The sequence below is a fragment of the Carya illinoinensis genome, chromosome 7 (genome assembly GCF_018687715.1).
Source record: "Carya illinoinensis cultivar Pawnee chromosome 7, C.illinoinensisPawnee_v1, whole genome shotgun sequence".
Classification (NCBI taxonomy): domain Eukaryota; kingdom Viridiplantae; phylum Streptophyta; class Magnoliopsida; order Fagales; family Juglandaceae; genus Carya; species Carya illinoinensis.
The window spans coordinates 38,284,050-38,304,111 of record NC_056758.1 but is presented as its reverse complement, the minus strand read 5'-3'; the positions used below and the strand labels follow the sequence as shown (position 1 = coordinate 38,304,111).

The following is a 20,062-nucleotide window of genomic DNA, read 5'->3' as shown; positions in this document are numbered from 1 at the left end:
ATTTGTGGCACCTCTCTTTAGAAGAGGCCCACGACTCTTTTGGATGAGTTATTAGATAATGTGAATTCATAACTATTAGGTAAAACAATGTAGAAAGAACAAGGAAGCATCTACGATCAGAAAGCATATAAAAATGATAAATTAAAGAAGAAAATTACGATGCAACAATCGAAAACCTCCATTTTGTCATGATAAAAACATCCACTGAGCCAAGCACAAACAAAGACAACTCAAACGAAAACGGCAATCATAATAAAGTACTTTCGGAAATGGAAAAAACAACTTAGAAATTTCATTTATATTCGACTTCTAACCAAAATTTAAAGACTTGAAGAAAGCATGGACCCGCCGTGCTCACAGAGATGCACGAGCCTATGCTGCAACAGATGGCTTAGATGCGGCAGAGAGCCTGGATCTTTTCTTGGCTAAGCTCTCACTACGACGCTCTCTTTGCTCCTTCAATCTTGTGGCAAGGAGCTTCTGGTACTCGGCAGCCTCTGACTTGGCCTTGGCAATTCTCTTCTTCTTCTCTGCAATCCTTCCTCGCTTCCTCTGCAAAGTCAACGGGGTGACCAACCTCTGAATTTTGGGAGCTTTACTTACTTTCTTCCCTGCCAATCAAACAAGCAGCATTGAACTTAACAATTAAAGAAAAGAAAACATGGAGCCAACCATTTAACAGCAACCTCATTACAAATTGAACCTTCCTATTAGAAGTTTTCAAAGCAAAAAATATTCACAGGCTCTTCTGTCCCCCAAGAATTCAATAATAAACCTAGAAAACTTACCAGCTTTCGAAGTAAATGACCTGCGATAGGTGTTGACATACTTTCGAACATCATCCTCCTTCGAGAGATTGAAAAGTTTACGGATCTTTGATGCCCTCTTCGGACCTCGCATTCTTGGTTTCTCAGTGTCAGTCAGACCAGGAAGATCATTCTCACCCTTCTTCACAATAACCAAGTTCAGAACAGAAAGGTCTTGGCTGACAATGCATCCACGTACAGACTTCCTCCTCCGCTCTCCATTGCGCCTACCATACCCACGGAAGCAAGGAGTGCCTGGCCAGTCAAATTTAATTATACCTTAATTTTTTAGATAGGAATTATACCTTAAAATTTCCCTCTAAGAAAACCTAAAAACAATTCTTATTTACTGATCAGGAAAAAAAAAACCTCCGAGCAAAACATGTTAAAGACCATGAAGAAACAAGATGCTTCAAGGTATTTGGTGAATCATAGCATGGAGTTATAATAAAAAGTTTGGCCAACCTCTCTGAAGCAAGAGACGAACACGACCTGGAGTTAGCACTCCCTGCTTCATTGGGAACCCTTGCTTGTCACAGCCTCCCATGATTTTGAAAACATAGCCCTTAAATTCCTGTCAAACAAACTCTTTCAGAGATTTGGAATCAGTATCTAGCTTTGGGAAGTGACATGGATGATGCATACCTCTCCAAGAGAATCTCCACTGACTTCCTGTGAAATCCTCTTGTCAAAAAATGCTCGGCTACAAGGTCAAGAAATATAATAGAACATGAGGATTTAGCACAAGGAAAAAATCTAATTAAACTAAATCTTCTATTTTCGATTGACGAGTAAGTAAGCCAAATATATAATCATGAAGCAAGAGACGAACACGACCTAGACTTCCAACCAAAGCCTAGATCTTCGTCTAATCGAAAAAATATATAAATTTTATTCTTTTAAATAAATTGGAATCACATAAGCACACAGGAAGTGTAGAAAGACCAACCCTGAAAAGGCCAGTTAATAAGAAAAGTCCATGATTATATGTTTTCAGCACCTTTCTTTTTCAGAGCAAGATAATACATACTAATAATTACTTGTAAAACTAAAAACATACTAATACTTTGATTTTGTCTTCCTTGGGCTATGCCTATTACTATCTTCAATAAAGTCTTGTTCACATATAAATAATAATAATTTTCATTTTTTCATAAGTAAGGAATTTATAGTTAAGATGAAGATGAAGAAGAAATAGATACAAGGAAATCATGCACATTGAACCCATTGAAATATAGAACCATTGTCTAAAAAAATAAGAATCTGATAAGAAAAACCTTAAAGCTCCTCTAAGGAACACTCCTTGTCTACCATAATTTAAAATTTTCCTTTTTCAAATCTTTGTACAGATAAGGAGTTATTTTTAAGATGTTGCCTCCTGACAACATCACCAAGCTCACATTCATATATCAATAAGTAACAGTGAAATGTAACTCTATACACCAGATACCAAATTATACTTTTCTATAAATGGGACGTGAGTGAAACGACGTGTAATTGTAATGTTAAGCAGATTTGCATATTCCTTTTGACTATACTGACGTAAGGATGTCTCATGGGGGTAATAGGGAGCCGTCTTGATTCCACAATGTTCAACACAACTTTGGCTTGGGCTCTGCAACAACGCACACGGCATCAAGTTCGTCTGGTAAATCCATTTTTCAATCCCATTTAATTTATTTTATAATTAAACATGTAATTTCATCTATTTTCCTCATTAAGAACAAAGCATATAAAAAAAAAAACAACTAATAGCTAGGACAGCCATACTTATCCATCGGGCCCATTGCCTTGGCTTATATTAAAAAAAAAAAATCCCCAAAGGAGACAACATGTTTGATTCAGCTCGACCAAAATCCATTGATATATAGGGTTCGAATAAAGGGAGAAAAACGAGTCCTGTTTGGCACGAGAACTTTAAAGGAATAGTAACTGAAGCTACACATAAAACAAAAATGTTAAATTAGATAGAGGGAGAGGGAACTAACAGTTTCTGGTCATCGTCGATTTCAAGTTTCTTTTGGCACCCCGTAGTAGGGTTCGCAATGTTGAACTGAAAACATAAACGTCGCCACCGTTAGCAATGCCTGCGTATGTGAGCGTGTGTGCGTGCGTGTGTGTGTGTGTGAGAGAGAGAGAGAGAGAGAGAGAGAGAGAGCGAGGGCGAGGTTAGGACAGGAACCTTCATCTTCGAGGAGAGAAACTCTGGAGTACTGCTGGACTGGGAACGAGTTGAGGCAGCAGAGGCGGCTGCAAACGAAGGCGAGAAAGCGAAAGAATCAAGACTGCCTCGTTCGATCTGATTTTAGGGTTTTGTACAATGCGCTCGGCCTCGGAGCCGCTCTTTATTTATTTATTTTTAAAAATGATTTGATTATTTGTTGGGCCAAGGCAGAGCCCAATAATAACAAATGTAGTCCACAACTATAGAGAGCAGAGAACAATGGGGAGCTCGGCCCATATAACGAGTTCTCATACGATAATATAATAGTAGTTTAGTTGCTAACATTTTTCTCCTTTGTACCCTCCCCCGATGTATAATTTGAACGAGATATAGCAAAGTAATTAAAGGATAAAACGCAGTGCATCGAGGCACCGAAGAATATACTCTTTTAAAAGAATAGTTATACAACTTAAACATGATTACTTTTTTCGTCATTAATATGGGATTAAGTGATTGATAGATAAGTGAAAAATAATAAATAATTCTTGAATTATTAAATTTTTTTATTAAGAAATGTTGAAAAAATAATGATTAAAAAACAATAAATAATATTTAAAAATATTATATGAGCATAAGAATTTCAATGAATAAAGTTTTGATATTCGAAGCCCATTGGGATGTAAAAGGGATCATCGTTCCAGTAATGGAAGGGTCTCTCTATGGTTTCAAGTCCCAACCAGGTGCATCATGGCTAATGGCAAAGCCAACATCAATTGTGTATATTTAAGCGTTTTATTTCCCTTCTGGCTTCTCAACAGCTCGTCTCAAAAAAGGCCTGTCTCTTGCATTTGAAAGTCATTCTCAACAGAGATCTTGATGATAAGACTCTGTAATCTGTATCCACAAAGAGAATATCAATTATTACGAAACACTTCATATATTAATGAAACAAATGAAAACAGGTATAACAGCATTTATATTATATGGAGTTGTCTGAATCATGCCCACAAGGTGGCGCACGCGTCAATACGTAATGGACACGTCTTCTATTATATACAAGACTTTTCACAAAGACTGTCAATTCTTACTAGTCTTCCTCCCATAAAGGCTATAAAGCAAGGGGGGACCTTTCAAAGTCCAATGCAGAGCAAGTAGCAAAACATATATAAAATAGAAGATCTTTTATGAGAAAACTATGAAAGGCGACACTTTTCTGTGTCCTGTCCAACTGGTGGACAGATTACAAGGAATAGTGGATACAATATCTCAACTAAAAAAAGCACTCTTTATATATATTTTTAATTTTTTTTACACTTCCACTCATAGTGGGCACACGAAATCACCACTTATTTCTGTATCTTCAAGATCTGCATCATCATCCAAGTCATCGAGATCCATGCTGCCTCCAAGGATATTCGCACCAACCTTGGGGACCTCGAGAGGTTTCCTTGCCTCCTGAATAATGGACAATACTTCCTCGATGCTCTGTGATGGGTTATTTACATCATTGCTCTGCCAGCTTACACCTTCCATCAGTTCTATAGGCAAGTTCTTCAAGAACCAGGGGTGGTTTGTAATTTCTGGGATTGTTATTCTCTGCAAAGGGGAAAAGTACAGGATATGAATAGAAAACTAAACACATATAATGGCAGGAGATTTCGCCAGGCTTACCCGCATGTCAACAATAAAAACTAATTTAGCTATGACCAGACAGTTGCACCATAAATTTATTGGAATGGTAATATTCAAAACCTCAACATCCATCAAGGACCATAAGGGGAGTGTTAGCTATTGAAACATGAGCATGTTCACTGACCAAAGAGAAGAAACTCCTGAACTTAAAAACATGTATTATAAATCCGCCTCTGATTTTCTACAATAATAATTGGGTCTGAGCAATACTACAAGACCCTTATAAAAATGTTCCAAGAGTTCAGATTTTATATCAAATTTGGCAGACGGGCTGCCTAAGCCAAACCAGTTAGAAGCATTCAAGAAACCAATATTCGGCATGAAATTGAATTTCATTTACCTTTTCGGGGTTAGCTACAAATATCCTAGATAGAAGATGTCTACATTCCATTGAAACTCGAACATAATCAGGAATTGAGTAGTGGACACTAAGTATCCGCTGCAATAAGCCATAACCTTCAAATTAGAACACCAAAATAGAAAATCAAACCTGCATAATGGTGCTACATTTATGAGATGAGGGGTAGAAAACAAGACAAGGGCGGGGGGAAAGGTTGAAAAGTTTATGCCTCAATAATTACCACAATTGTTTTTCTGAAATTTTTCGGGTCAGCAGGATCTTCAAATGGATAAGCCCCAACTAGCATCACATATAAGGTGACACCACAGGACCAAACATCTGCAATCTATATAGTTCACAGATAAGCAATAAATTATAATGCAGTGCAATTTTTTTTTTTTGGTGTTAGGGGGGGGGGGGGGTGGTTTAGCGAATAAAGAACTGAATATCACCTTTCCATCATATTCTTTCTTAGAAAGGACCTCAGGTGCAATGTAAGCTGGCGTCCCTACGGTAGACTTTGGTTGTGAATGGAAGACTGATGACTACAACATGAAGTAAACTGGTTAGTAATCAACAGCTAGTAAACACCAGCGTTTATGCGGTTTGGTTGGACTGTTTAGGACTGTTTACCTTTGAGTACCCAAAATCACATATTTTAACACGTGGTGCGGTGCTGCCATCCAAGAGTGTGTTTTCAAGTTTAAGATCTCTATGACAGATTTGCTGCATTGCATGAATTTCTTTACATCACACACTATCAAAGATCATAGATACATAAATAACCATTTGCATTATAAGTCACAATACACATGTATACACTCACAAAGAAGGGTCACAGTTCTTACCATTGAATGACAGTAGCTGACCCCTGATATCAATTGCTGAAAGAAAAACCTTGCCTGATACGAACGGACAAAAAGAAAATAATACATATGGAATGAAATTCGAATATTCTATTTCAATTTATTATGGAATTATTAGACTCTCATGGGACATCCAAAAACCAATATGTTGCCACAGAATACCTCATCCTCACTAAATCTACCAGCATTGCATATCCTCCCAAAGAGTTCACCTCCAGCAGCATACTCCATTACTATCGCTAAATGTGTTGGTGTTAGCACAACCTGCAACAATCATCCCTGTAAGCTCTTCAAATAAACCCCCCATCCAGAAATGGCCATAATAAAGACAGTAACGCCCCCCCCCCCCCCCCCCCCCCCAAAAAACATAAAAAAAAAAAAAAAAAAAAAAAAAAAAAAAAAAAAAAAAAACTTCCCCGTACCAAATTGGGCAACAACCAAAAAAAGATGCTGTAAAGCGGCATAAAATGCTTCATACGGAATAATTTATCACCTTCCCATTAAACCCAAAACACATTCTGATGATGAAACTTTGTCTAAGTTCCAGGTCCATCATTCACCACCATTCAAGAGTTCTACCACAACTCGGTCCGAGTGAGAAGGGATACAAAAGCGGCTTCTATTATCGAGATTTATCAATCCCATTTTATTTTATATTTCATCGTCAGCTAGATTACTAGCTTCATTGTTCTTACACATACAAGCCACGTTTCTAGCTAATTGCAATACGCTTTGGTATCGATTGAGGAGACCTGTCCAAGAGCAATTGGTATGGAATATCTGTCCGCTAAATAACAAAGATTAACCGAGACAAGTCTTGGGAGCAAGAACGGGTATCATTTTTCAGATAGATACCAAGTTTTGTTCTTTTATTTGAAAGGCAACGCCCAGAACTACAAAGAATATCCCCTATTACTATGTTGAAGGAATGGTATCGGCATAATAGATTGCATACCTCTTTGAATCTAACAATATTAGGATGCTTCAGTGATCTGTGGTTCATGATTTCCCTTTGCACATGTTCATCAATCTGCAACATTTTCGAAAGCCCTCAATCAACCAGAAAGCAAAAACCCGTATTGAAAATTTATGAATACACAAATAAAAACATGAAAAGTTCGAGAAGAGAAGAAGCAGACCTTCTGGCCTCTCTCAATAAACTTAACAGCAAAGAGTTCCCCGGTCCACATATCTTTAACCAACTTGGCTACCCCAAAATTCCCAGACCCAATTTCTTTCAAAATCTCATACCGTTCCATAGTTTCAAAAATACCAAAAAAGAAGACTATCCAAAGCAAGCTCGATCTTTCCCCAGCCACCCACTGTCTTCTTTCCCAACGCTTACCCGTTTACTGACGGCTAGGAAAACCAGAGGAGAACAAAACAGAAGGAAAATCAATGCTTGTGTTGGAGAGGCTTAAGCCTAGTGTGGGTGTTGCTCAGCTCATTTATTATCATTTGAGTCTTATACAAGGCAGAGCTCTTGAAAAATGGAGAGGGAGCAAGAGATGTAAGACACGTTGAGTATGGTACAGGTTAGAAGGGAAATGTTGGGCGGTGTATAGGCCAAAGAAACGAAAAAATATAATTAGTATAATTATATATTAATGTGATGTGATTGATTAAAAAATAAATTTTATTAAAAATAATATTAATTTAAATTTTAAATATAAATAAATTAATATTGATATAGTGCGTAAAACTCTAAAGAAATTGACCACAGGCCCACAGACAATGAAAATGACGACCGAACACGATTACTACAGGCCAAATTTGTATAGCATGCCATGGAATATTTTTTTATCCTTTTAACTTGGGAAAAAATATTTATAATTGTGTAATCGTTAAGTAATTATTTTTTAAAAAATAAATAATATATAAAATTTCTAAAAAATTAATTAATTTTTTAAAAATAAATTTTACTTTTTTTTTAAATAATTATACCATAATTACACACTTCATAATTTAATTACATAAAATTAAAAGTTCTTTGAAATTTTGAATGGCATGAAATCCAGTAGCAGATTTTCTTTTCGCTGAGAAAAACTTTTTTTTATTAGAAGTTAACCGAGCTAACACGCGTGGGAGACATGACTCTAATCATTAATATTTTTTTCTCGGCAGGAGACAAGAGTTTTTAGCAGCAAACAGAAAAAGTTCGATGCACGTGGGCTGTGGCTCGTTCCTACGTAATCGATATAAAAAGAGATTTTATAAAAAGAGTTTTATAAATTAATATGATTTGATGAGATAATAAAATTATTTTTAATATAAAAAAAATTTAATATATTATATTAAATTATATCAGTTTATGAATTTACTTTTATTAAATTTAGATATGGCAAGATATGACATGACCTGTTAATTCAATACAAACATGATAACCTAATACAAATACAATATAATAGTAACGGACTTGGATTTAGTTTTAAAGAGTTTGGATCAAAATGGATTGACATATTAAGACACGATTGTTTAACGGTTTGATAACTGGTCAATCTCGTTTTGACATATTATAACTCATTAAGAAAGTTAAAGTTGCAATTATACCATTATATATAAAAGTAACATTTTTAAAATTTTAATTTCAATATTTTTATTGTAATTTTGGACTTATAATTAATTTTATAATTTTTATAAATATTATGATTTTAACATTTATATAAAATTATACTAAACTTAATCAGGTCAAACTAATTAATTTTGAGTCCATTCAATCTCTTTACATAAAAAGATTGACATGACACGACTCGTTATATTAATAAATCATATTAATAATTGATAATTTAATAGGTCATATTAGAGTTTGATAATTTGACATGATAAACTTAATGGATTGGGTTCGAATTTATTCATATGGTATAATATACATGTATTAACACGATATGAATACAATCCGTTAATACGATTTTATACATCTAATTAAATCTTTTATATATATATATATATCACTTATTTTAATATACTAACCACTACTATAAACTACTTAAGTTTATGTCTAATAAAAAACTCAATAGAGATATCATGTCAAAAGTAAATAGATAACAAGATATTATTTACGAGAAGAGTTTTGCTCAGTGTTTTTGGTACCGTACCGTACCGGCCGGTACGGGTAAGGTACCTGTTTCGTACCGGCCGAAATACCGGCCTGTATTTCAACCTGTACCGGCCAGTATTTCGGTAATTCGGCCTTCATGTTTTTTTTTTTTCATTTTTTTAAGTTATAATCTTATTTTTTTATCCTAATTCATATTAAACTATTTATAATTTATATATACATGTGTATTCATGTATAATTTATTCATATATATATTATTATTTTGAAATCTAATTTATATATATATTTATATATATAATTTATTTATATATCGACTATCTCGAAACGGTATACAAAACCGTACTGGTATCGAAATATTTCGTTTCAGTACCTTGACTGGTACGCCATCCGGTACGGTATTCAAAATATTAGTTTTGCTACATACAAATACAGTCACGCATTAATCTGTATATCAATGCTAATTTATTTATATTTAAAATTTAAATTAATATTATTTTTAATAAAATTTATTTTTTAATTAATCACATTATATTGATGTATAAATTAATATATAATTATACTTGTAATTATATTTTTCAAAGAATATCTTCAAAATGGATTTGTCATGTAAAACGCGGCTTTACACCTTCTAATCATAACATGCCACGTATACGATTTAGGAGAGGAATTCATGGGTATGGTCTAGCGAAACCCTTATCTTCTCCCGGCGACATCAGACTTTTCCCTTCTCCCTTCCTCCCCTCTCCATTTCTTCTCCTCCATTCTCTCTCTCTTCTCGTCTCCCTTCTCCCTCTTTTCGGAACCGAATAGGTTTGGATCAAAACCCTTCAAAAAAGACCAAGAGTGGCTGGGTATTAAGTTTTTGATAAACTTAGTATGAGAGATTGGATCTTGCAGTAATTTCCCATGAAAAAAGAAAAGAAAAACCAAATAAGATTTAGAACCCTGCACTAAATTCCTAAATGGAAGCCATAAGCTATGTTCATGTTAAGGGAGGAGAAAGGTTCTGATTTAATGAGATTATGAGTTGAACGGAGAGAGCCTCTAGAAATGAGTCTCACGGGATTTTTTTCATACACCTAAATGAATTGTAAACTTGGTGAGAAACACGTGTTAGATTATAATTAGTAGATGATGTAAGTATGGCTTTCGCACCTCGTCCGGTTTGTAGACTCTCTCATTATTTATTAGGAAAATGATCCTTACATCTTATTAACAATTTGTATACTATGTAATAAAATAATATTATTTTAAATTTTATTTGGACTGTTTTTATGATTTGATATTTTTAAATATAATAAAAAAAATTTATTATATTTAAAGTTATTTATAAATTATGAATGGATTATTGACTTGTCATTATCTTATTTATTAATCCAGAAGGTATAAGAGGTTTTCATGGATAAGAAATATTCTAATCATCAGGAAATTACATAAAAATAATTTTATAAATTGAAATGACTTAATGTGATTTGTTAGATTATAAAATTATTTTTATTATAAAATAATCTAATAGATGAAATTATATTAGTTTGTGAGATTGTTTTTATATAATTTTTTTTAGAGCAATTCTCTTAACGGATTAGGCCTTAAAAGTTATGAGTTACTTAAGAAAGTTACGACCACAACCTATGGGGACAAAGAAATGAGAGAGGCAAATCGAGGGGCAGGAAAACTGAAATTTGTGTGCCATAAAAACACATCCAAAGCCTCAGGTTAAAGTTTTGATTAAAAAACTAAAATATTTTAAGATTTTTGGGGACTTAAGATTTTATAGTTATTTGAAGTGAAATTTTAATTAAGATTTTGGAGATGCTGTGGGTATTCTTTTATATTTTTGGAAAGCAAAGGCGCTAGGAGAAGTATTTTACGTCGTTTTAGAGACTACAAAGAGCTGATTGTTTATATTTGTTCTTAAAATAATCTTTTACTTCCGTCCACTCCTCATTTTCTTTAGGTTTTTTCTTTGTGGGGGCCGGGAGATGTAAGTCATAAACTCATTTCACAGCGTACTATTGTACGCAAAAATTTTACACGAAAAAAAGAAGAGACATAATATTTGAATTTTGACCCATTCATGCACTCAGCCGAGTGTTGCGTGCAAAATTATGAGATAAATTTTTAGTACGATTTAGCGTCTTATATATGCATTTGAAATATACAAGCAACTGTGACTTTTAATATTCTCAGTACAGTACGACATGATCTCACATGATTAGGAGAGGCCCATCCTTAATCATATATAATAATTATATATAATAGGGCTCATGAACATCGATCTAAGTTTTTATATCTTAGATCATGACGACATATCATGTAGACCAGAAAAGACGTTAGCGGCTCTTATTTTCCCTTGGAAAAAGGCGCGCGCATGAATCATGTACCTCAATGCATGACTGAACCCACACATGACGATAATAAAAATATCTTTTTGTCCATAAAACATCTCTTTCAATTTATGGCTATCTGTTAGCTAGCTAGAGACTCGTGATATGAATTATACGAGATCATCCAATTGGAGATTAACAACATATATCATGCAAAGAAAAAACAGTAGCTGGGCCATGGAAAACTTTCTTAATCTACGAGATTTTGATAGGTTATATTCAGGTTAGCCCACGTGACATGATCTGTATTTGGGACCAAAATGCGTGGAATATTTCATTGACGTGTGTTTTGGATGTTCCCTAGAGTCCTTCCAAAGGGAACATCCAAATCCCCGACGCAGTCAACTTGTCATAAATTTATAATTCCCTTATGGCAACGGCAGTTCCAAAACCTCGTCTCTATTCTGCGTTCGGTTAACAAACATCGATCCCATGCTCGTTGCCAAATCTTCGGCGCGATCAGCATACACATGCCGCATGACGCATATTATCTGAGCCAAACATGTACGTATTACATACACATATACACACCACATATATTTTAGGCACTCTGCCTGGCAACAAACAAAGGTCCTTTTTAGGCGACATTAATTCGAGGGCCAACGTAAGGTGCTCCGGTAACGACTAGATCGTCTGGCAGGTCCTTTTCCTCGAGCATAGCATAGCCTGTACGTGCCCCAACGAAAACAAACGAATTATAATTTAATATGCACTGTGTGAGTGAAGAGTACTCGATCTATTCGATCTACTCAAATTTGGAGCTTCGAGTTGGAGAAAGTAATTACATTTATGAAATAAGTACTTAATTTGAAATTGGAAATTTTTTGTCCAACGATCATGAGTTGGCTTATTATGTAATTACGTACCTGGCAGTGATGGGATGTGGAAGTCTGAGAAGTAAGTGGAAGGCCTTCCAAACTCTTCAGAATATGGTGGAGATAACACATCCAAGATGGCACAAGGAGTCAGCGCTGTGAATGAATGAATGTTACCACCACTTCTTGGAAAGAGGACAGAAGCTTCACATGGCGCCTTGAAAATGCCATCTACTGCTCTGGATGCCAATCCAACTGCAGCCACCATTTTAACATGATGTCAATGTTTCTCACCAGGCCCCAGGTTAGCTCAAGTTAAACAGGAAACGAATGCATTTTAGCAGCAGGCAAATGTCGACAGAGCATAAAAAATAATAATGTTATTGCAGAACGTATGATTCTTAATTGGTTTCTAGCTTACACGTTTGGCAGCCAGAATTCACCACTTTCACCCAATCGTAAGCTTTGATATAAACAGATCCATAGAGGAGTTTGCTCAAGACAGTCATCCCAGGGTGGTCATGAAGAGGAAGCACCCCGCCTGCTGGGAAGCAAAACACGCCCATCTGCTCAAAAATCCAGATAACCTTAAAACCTCGTATTGGCTTTGGCCGCAAAACATATATAATTCTTTCATGATCTACCATGAAAGGAACACGTCTGTCTAGTATTTACTGTATAGATCGTCTGCCCAGATCAGCACATGTAACGCGAAAGAAAAAAATATATCCCTAAGCTAGCTAGGAATAAACATACATCGATCATGTTTCTACTTACAGAGAAATTGTCACATTCATAAATATGAATGTAAGTGATGTTACGGACGCCTTGTCCACAAATCAATCCCTCGACAGTACTTTTTGGGCTTGTTGACGGAGATCCACAGAGGCCAAATTCATCAATTCCAAGATCTATGGCTGAGGTTATGTCTACGTTCACGATTCAAAAAAAGAAAAAATTACAGAAGATCTAGCTGATGGCCTAAAACCTAGCACGCACAATGATCATGCAAACTTATGACCGACCGATCCATAAATTAAGAGTAACATGCAATAATACCTAGGAGATTCCTCAGCCATTGAATTTGTTGGAAACTTGGAAGCTGATCCTTCTGAGAAAATACAGCATTACAGGCATCATATATCAGTTGTATTTTGCTGTTCTGCTCCATTGTTCGGTCCATAATTTTTTCCTTCTTTTGAGCGTCGGAAAATTAAATGGTGTGATTAGATTTGCATCCCTTCCAAGTGATGATGACTGTATATATAAATGGTACAAGATGACCGAGAAACAGGAGTTTCTAAATTCAAAGTGATGTAAAACTAAACCTGGGGCATGTATTGACTTCCACCTTACAGTGGGCTGGCTTTTCTTTGGTCTGGTTTGGAATGATTATTTCTGTAGGCTATAAGTTACAGTGAGCCTTTTTAAATCGATTTTCACACACACAATATCTGCCGGCCCTTTGTTTCAAAGTAATTATAGCGGGCTGTGGACTGTGGAGCGTGGAAATCATGTGAGAGTGCGTTTTCCAACCGGATCAAGCTTTGAACGCAAAACTGTATTACGGCTTGCTTTGTGGCGCCTTAAGAGATATATATTTCTAGATGCTGGCCACGAAACAGGTAGAACTATTTTAATTTTTATTTTATTTTCTTATATTTTAATCACAAAGTAAGATTCCTTGTGGTTGTTCAGGTGCATCATCAACCAAAAGTATACAATAAGGTGTACTGTATGAGAAATTGGATTTGTTTCTTTCCTTAACCACATAAAACAATCCATATATTTTTAGTTATTTTTTCCTAGATACCATAAACAAAGAGTGCTATAAGAGCAATATTAAATGCACTTTTATTAACGCTTGGAAAAACTTTAAAAGTCTACTTCTATTAATAGAAAATCCGAATTACAAACTATTAGTACCCATAAGTAGGCACAGTCTTTAATAAAAAAGATAGGTGGGTCTTTTCAACTATGAAAATTTAATAGGTAAGGAGGAACAAGGATTAAAGGTATGCTTCCAAAAATTAATTTGGATGCTGCTCATTGCGCAACAGAGTGTGCGCATTGATTCTGATCTCGATGCATTTTTCTCAGCTGCTAGCTGTTTAGTGTACTCAGCATATGACGAATGTCTTGCGTTACCAGTTGAGTCATTCAATCTGGGTTGTGTGATGCTTCCTTTGCTACCATAATTGTATTCAAGGAATCACCTGTAATGATTAGATTTTGTATATTTGCCTCCTTTGCAGCTTTAAGTCCAATGAGTAATGTTGTAGCCTTTCCTTGATTAGGATTTGTGCTGTGGATGAATCTGGTTTGAATAAAGTCGATATCCCCCTCATCTTTCCTATAGATTGTGGCAGCAATACTTCCCTTTTCTCTTACTGCTATGTCAAATGTTAAGATGTGATGATCTTTTGGAACAGTTTTCCAGTTATGGCTATTGTTAATCATAACATTATCTCTAGCTTCACAATGTTCTTTAAGAATTTTCAGTGTTTGAGAAATGAACATTTCAAGATCTGGTTTAATAGTATCATGGACAACTTTATTCCTAAGAAACTAGATACTATCCATGGCAACAAGTGCAAAAATCTGGAAAGAATGCTCTTCATCTGGAAAAATGCCTAGTGTTTTGTTAGGACTTAGAATGCATTCAATCCAATGGGTCATTGTCTCAGCCAGATTGAAAATATTAAGAGGCCAAGGGGATTGCCTCCAAAGCATCCTAGTAAACCTACAGTTCAGAAATAGGTGCTCTTGACTTTTTATTCCTGTTTGGCAAATGGGACAAATGCAATTGTCACTATCAATGGGGAAAAAATTCTTTAGCAGCTCTTTGGTTTGAATTATGTTGCTAAGAATTTTCCAGCATAAGTATTTCAGCCTATCTTGAACTTTTAGTTTTCAAAGATTTTTCCAGGTATTTGAGGGAATGGAATTGTTTGTACTATTATCAGAACTTGAAGTGATTGCGGCATAGGCTGATTTAACACTAAATTGCCCCAAAGAATGGTGGATCCAAATGGGTTTATCATCAACATTCTGATAATTGTGTTGGGCCAAAGAGATTTTTAAAATTTCATTCACTGAGTTTTGATTAAAGAGAGCTTGGAGTAAGATGATATTCCAACTTCTAGGATTTTCCATCATGAGTTCAGAAACTTTTAGGGTGGGATCTTTTTGAATGGTCTCATCTCTCGGTTGTGGAGTAAAGTTTGGCATAATAGAGATCCAAGGGTCATTCTAAACATTCACCCCTACTTCATTGTTTATTTTAAAGTACAAGCTTTTTTGCAAGAACTCTTTTTGTTTAAGAATACCTTTCCATATCCATGAATCATTTTGCTTTTGATGGGTGGAGAAAAAGGAATTTTGTCTAAGATATTTTAATTTTAACATTTTACTCCAAAAACTTTCCTTTCCTTGAATTAGAAGTCAACCAATTTTTGATAAGAAAGCTTTGTTGAAGTTTTGAGTTAGACGAAGACCTAAACCTCCCATGGTTTTTGGTTGACAAATCGATTTCCATGATTTTTGTAACAGCCCGCTAGAAATTCAATTGTGAAATTTCTATTAACTTTAGGAATCTCATGAAAACCCCATAAGTTTTCACGAATCCATTAATCGTATAGGTTTTTATCTAACTACATAGTTAGTGTTATTATTTACTATGGTATCAGAAGTGTGTTTTTGATTATTGGAGATAGTTAGAAATGTCAAAATGTATTATGGTTTGTGTCATTAGACTCAGAGGGTTATTTAAAGTCTTATGGCTCAATAACATTTTTTCATATTTTCGGACAAAACGTCTGTTCAAAACTGTAGATATTATTGGATAAAAAGAAATATATTGAGGTAATTTTCATGAATATTATTGGGTAAAAATATTTTGAGTTGATTTTTATAGATATTATTAGATAAAAATATCTTAAGTTGATTTTTTGTAGATACTATTGGATAGAATATTATGAGATAATCTTTTATAGATATTTTGGGTAGGAGAAAACTACACTCAACTCTCAACTCCAGCCTCATCTCTTCCATATCTCATCCATAAGTATCTCCAGCCACCTCTCCCCACGAAATTATCTTCATTTACACTTTCTATTGAAAGAATATCAAACACTCTCTCTCGGACAGCTTTTAGGATGTCTTTTGCACACCCATTTCGAAGATTTTGTAAGTATTTTATCATAAAATCTCCTTCATATAAGTTGTTCTTTTTTTAGTCTAGTTTACGTGGATATCTTATTTGTCTCATTTGAAGATCATTTGGTTAGTCAAATATTGTATAAACTATAGAAAGGTCATTCTGGGAGATAAACTGGAAAATATGTTATAGTTTGGAGTTTTTGACCAAGCTAATGGATAAATATTGGTCCGAAATTTTTATGGAGTATTGTTAACATGTGTATATGATTATTGGTTGAGGATTTTTGCATGATTAAAGGTTTTGATGAAAGATTTTCTTAGATTTAGAAACTTAGAAACTGGAAGAGGAAAAACAGTTTCTATTTTGAGAAAGTTTAACTCTTTGGTGGTCTAAACCTATTCCAATGACTTTGATAATTTTATTGGAGGATCCTAAGCATCTTATATACATGTTATATTATTATTTTGAAGATATTTGATGTTAGTTTCAAAGATATGAAATTTTATGCAAAAAGATATTCAGATAAGCCAAAGTGTGGATATTCTTGGCTAAATTTATGTTTTGATTAATTTCTAACCATGTGATCTTGAATTAGAAGTTTATATATATTTTAGGACATCTTTTTAAACCATGTGATGGTTTGGTTAGAAGATCATATATTTATAAGTCATAGATCAAGAGATTTATCAAAACTAGTTGAGGAAAAAGTTTTTGTTTTTGAATTAAATGTAAAACTATTTTGTGATTTTGGTGACTTTAGTTTGATGATTTAAAGCATGGTTGATGTTAGGATGATATTATGAATATGTTAGAAGTAAGATTTGATTTTTGAAATTCTTGGAGATGTTTTGATTTAAGGTCAAAACTTGTGATTCAAGTGCTTGGATCTTTTTACAAAAAAGTTTGGTGTTAATTATTAGCTTTTTCTAAATGGATGTTTTAAGTATGGTTTTGAACTTAGGATTAGAAGATGTTTGTTGCAAAATTTTGGTTTAAGCATGAGTTTTGAAGTTGGAAAGAATTGCAACAAAAATCAAGGGAAATGGCCTATGGATGTTTCGGCCACAGTGTGTTCTTCATAGTTGTATTTTGTTTTAAATTTTTCTGAGTTGATATTTAAGTTTAGGACAAAATTTACATGAGGAATGTAAATTTTAGAAACTTTTGGACTTAGTATGCAAAATGCTTAAGTTATGGGTAAAACGGTCATTTTCCCACATGTAGAGAGTAAAATGAAAATTTTACTCTTTAAGTTAGTATTTTTCATATTTCAAATATTTAGTGATTTAGTTCTAACTTTTAGAATCACTAATTACATTTCCTCGTGGTCGCACTTGAAGTTTTATAAGAAACGCGGAGATCGAGGTAAGTTAGTTTTTAACTTACTAGCAGTCTACTGTGTATCTGTGCTAAGTAAAGGAATTACAGTGTATGTATGTGTGTTATCATATATGTCATGCCATGCCAAGTTATCACGTAATTGTCTATTATACAGAATTTATTCTGTCGTCAATTTTTATCTGTTACATAATATATTCTGTCATGTATTACTGTACCTTACAAGTACGTCATGCTAAGTATGCCATCTATTACATGTATGTCAAGTCATGTAATATTCACTGTTGCAAGTATGTCATGTTAAATATGTTGTCTATTATATGTTATGCAATGTTACGAAATATTTCTATCTCAAGTTGGTCATGTATTTCAAGTTATATTCAAGTCACGTTATGTTACGTCAAGGCTTCAGTCATTTCGTATTCCAGTCACGTTTCATCTTGATTACTTATGTATGGGGTCACAGCAATTGTGATGCATACACTACGTGAGACACAGCAATTGTGACACGTAGAATACATGGGTTCATAACAACTGTGGAGTATGTATTTAAGCAGTTAAAGAATAAATTTTCGTATAATACATGGGGCTACAACAACTGTGGAGTATGTATTTACACGTAGAATACATGGGGCCACAACAACTGTGGAGTATGTATTTTTCATGTTAAGTCAAGTTTGTGTAGAATACATGGGGCCACAACAACTGTGGAGTATGTATTTTTCATGTTAAGTCAAGTTTGTGTAGAATACATGGGGCCACAACAACTGTGGAGTATGTATTTTTCATGTTAAGTCAAGTTTCAGATCAAGTTTATGTCAAGTCAAGTTCAGTTCAGTTCATGTTTCAATTTAAGTTATGTCAATTATGCTATGTTGTACGCCAAGTTATGCTTTAATTACTTATGAATCTGATTATGTATTTATGCTTTTACTGTCATGCATGCATCATTAGCTTGTGTGGAAGTTTTTTGTTAACTTACTGAGATTTGTAATCAAATCTCATTTTGGTAGTCCCAACTACCATTCCCCCCGAATGGTAGATCTTGTTACAGGACCTGAAGGAGAATCAGGAGCTGATCATCTAGACACAGTTGACTAAGCGACGGTGCGACGTCAATGTTAATATAGTAGTTAACGTAAATTACTACTTGTACAATGGAGTTGCATCTTTAGTATTTTTTGGATCATAACCATTTTGGACTAGTGTTGTGATCTACTCAATGGGTCTTTATGTATGAAGTATGTTTTAAGCATTTGAGATATTTTCAATTTGGTGCATAGTATTGCTAAAGAAAAAAATTATCCGCTGTGAATATTGCATAATGTTAAATGCATGTTAGGAACATTGCATCTTATATGTTATGAACGGGGGCAGGTAACCTTGTGTTGCATGTCTCGACGCTTCAAATGTTCATCCGATCCCAAACGGAATTTGGGGACGTCACAGGGTGGTATCAGAGACCTCGACTAGGTTTTACAAAACCTCTTGGCTCACCATTGATAAGAATGGAATATGAAACCGTTGTGATGCATTCTTTTATCTAGTTAACCCATTTGGAAAGAAATTCCAGATTTTTCATGATTTTTAAAATGAAGTTCCATTCTATAAGGTCAAAGGCTTTTTCCATGTCAATAATCTTTATGGTCATTAATCCCTGCTTCCCTTTCTTTTTCTTGAGATGATGAAAAATTTCCTGAGCGATGATGATGTTTTCTTGGATGGTATGGCCTGGAACGAAGGCCGTTTGATGAGGAAATATCATTTTCGGAAGGATCTTCTTTAGCCTGTTTGCTAAAATCTTTGTAATAACTTTATACCAAACATTTGAGAGACTGATCGGTCTGCATTGATGGACAGTGTTTGGATTGTTTGTCTTTGGAATGGGGGCAATATGAGTGTGGTTCATTTCTTTTAAGAGTCTTCCATTCATAAAGAAGTTACGAATAGCTTCATTAAAGTCAATTTTTATGATCTCCCAATAGTGTTTATAGAAGAATCCAGAAAACTCGTCAAGTCTTGGAGCTTTTCCAGAAGGAATTTGTTTAATGGTGGCAAAAATTTCTTCATCCAACGGAATTTCACACAGGAAGTTGTTGTCTTGGTCCGTGATCTTACCAGGGAAAAGGTTATCAATGTCATCATTTAGTTCATAGTTTGTGGTTTTATAAACATCTTTGAAGTGATCAATGATGGTTGCTTGGATGAAACTAGGATCAATTGACCAGTTGTTTGGTCCAATCTTGAGTGAATCAACAGTGTTTCTCCTTCTACGAATGGTGGTTGTGAGATAAAAGAATTTGGCATTCAGGTCTGTTGTGGTGAGCCAATATTGTCTTGATTTTTACTTCCAAATGATTTCTTCTCTTTTTAAGAGCTCATTCAGTTTAGCCTTTACATTGTCTTCCACCATTCTATTGTGAGGGTTTGGGTC

General features: G+C 34.5%; 3 protein-coding genes across 4 annotated transcripts; all 3 read right to left on the bottom strand.

The window, feature by feature from the left end:
• Positions 1-154: 154 nt before the first annotated feature.
• On the bottom strand, positions 155-3,133 carry LOC122315676 (40S ribosomal protein S6-like). Its single transcript, XM_043131741.1, has 6 exons — positions 2,989-3,133; positions 2,795-2,859; positions 1,452-1,509; positions 1,272-1,380; positions 789-1,061; positions 155-611 (listed from the first exon to the last, which is right to left on the bottom strand). Exons 1-6 carry the CDS (start codon positions 2,992-2,994, stop codon positions 373-375), a joined length of 750 nt encoding a protein of 249 aa, XP_042987675.1. The 5' UTR covers positions 2,995-3,133; the 3' UTR covers positions 155-372.
• LOC122315675 (serine/threonine-protein kinase SAPK2) lies at positions 2,830-7,425 on the bottom strand. Of its 2 annotated transcripts, none has more exons than XM_043131740.1 (11): positions 7,008-7,425; positions 6,824-6,898; positions 6,031-6,132; positions 5,851-5,886; positions 5,636-5,728; positions 5,455-5,547; positions 5,244-5,348; positions 5,003-5,101; positions 4,314-4,566; positions 2,989-3,864; positions 2,830-2,859 (listed from the first exon to the last, which is right to left on the bottom strand). In XM_043131740.1, exons 1-10 carry the CDS (start codon positions 7,125-7,127, stop codon positions 3,782-3,784), a joined length of 1,059 nt encoding a protein of 352 aa, XP_042987674.1. In that variant the 5' UTR covers positions 7,128-7,425; the 3' UTR covers positions 2,830-2,859; positions 2,989-3,781. The 2 variants fall into 2 exon arrangements, with proteins under 2 accessions (XP_042987674.1, XP_042987672.1); XM_043131738.1 differs by having other exon boundaries at positions 5,851-5,904; positions 7,008-7,423.
• Positions 7,426-11,335: 3,910 nt separating this feature from the next.
• Positions 11,336-13,510, bottom strand: LOC122316891 (plant cysteine oxidase 1-like). Its single transcript, XM_043133723.1, has 5 exons — positions 13,188-13,510; positions 12,906-13,057; positions 12,550-12,694; positions 12,180-12,383; positions 11,336-11,979 (listed from the first exon to the last, which is right to left on the bottom strand). Exons 1-5 carry the CDS (start codon positions 13,309-13,311, stop codon positions 11,891-11,893), a joined length of 714 nt encoding a protein of 237 aa, XP_042989657.1. The 5' UTR covers positions 13,312-13,510; the 3' UTR covers positions 11,336-11,890.
• Between the last annotated feature and the right edge of the window lie 6,552 nt (positions 13,511-20,062).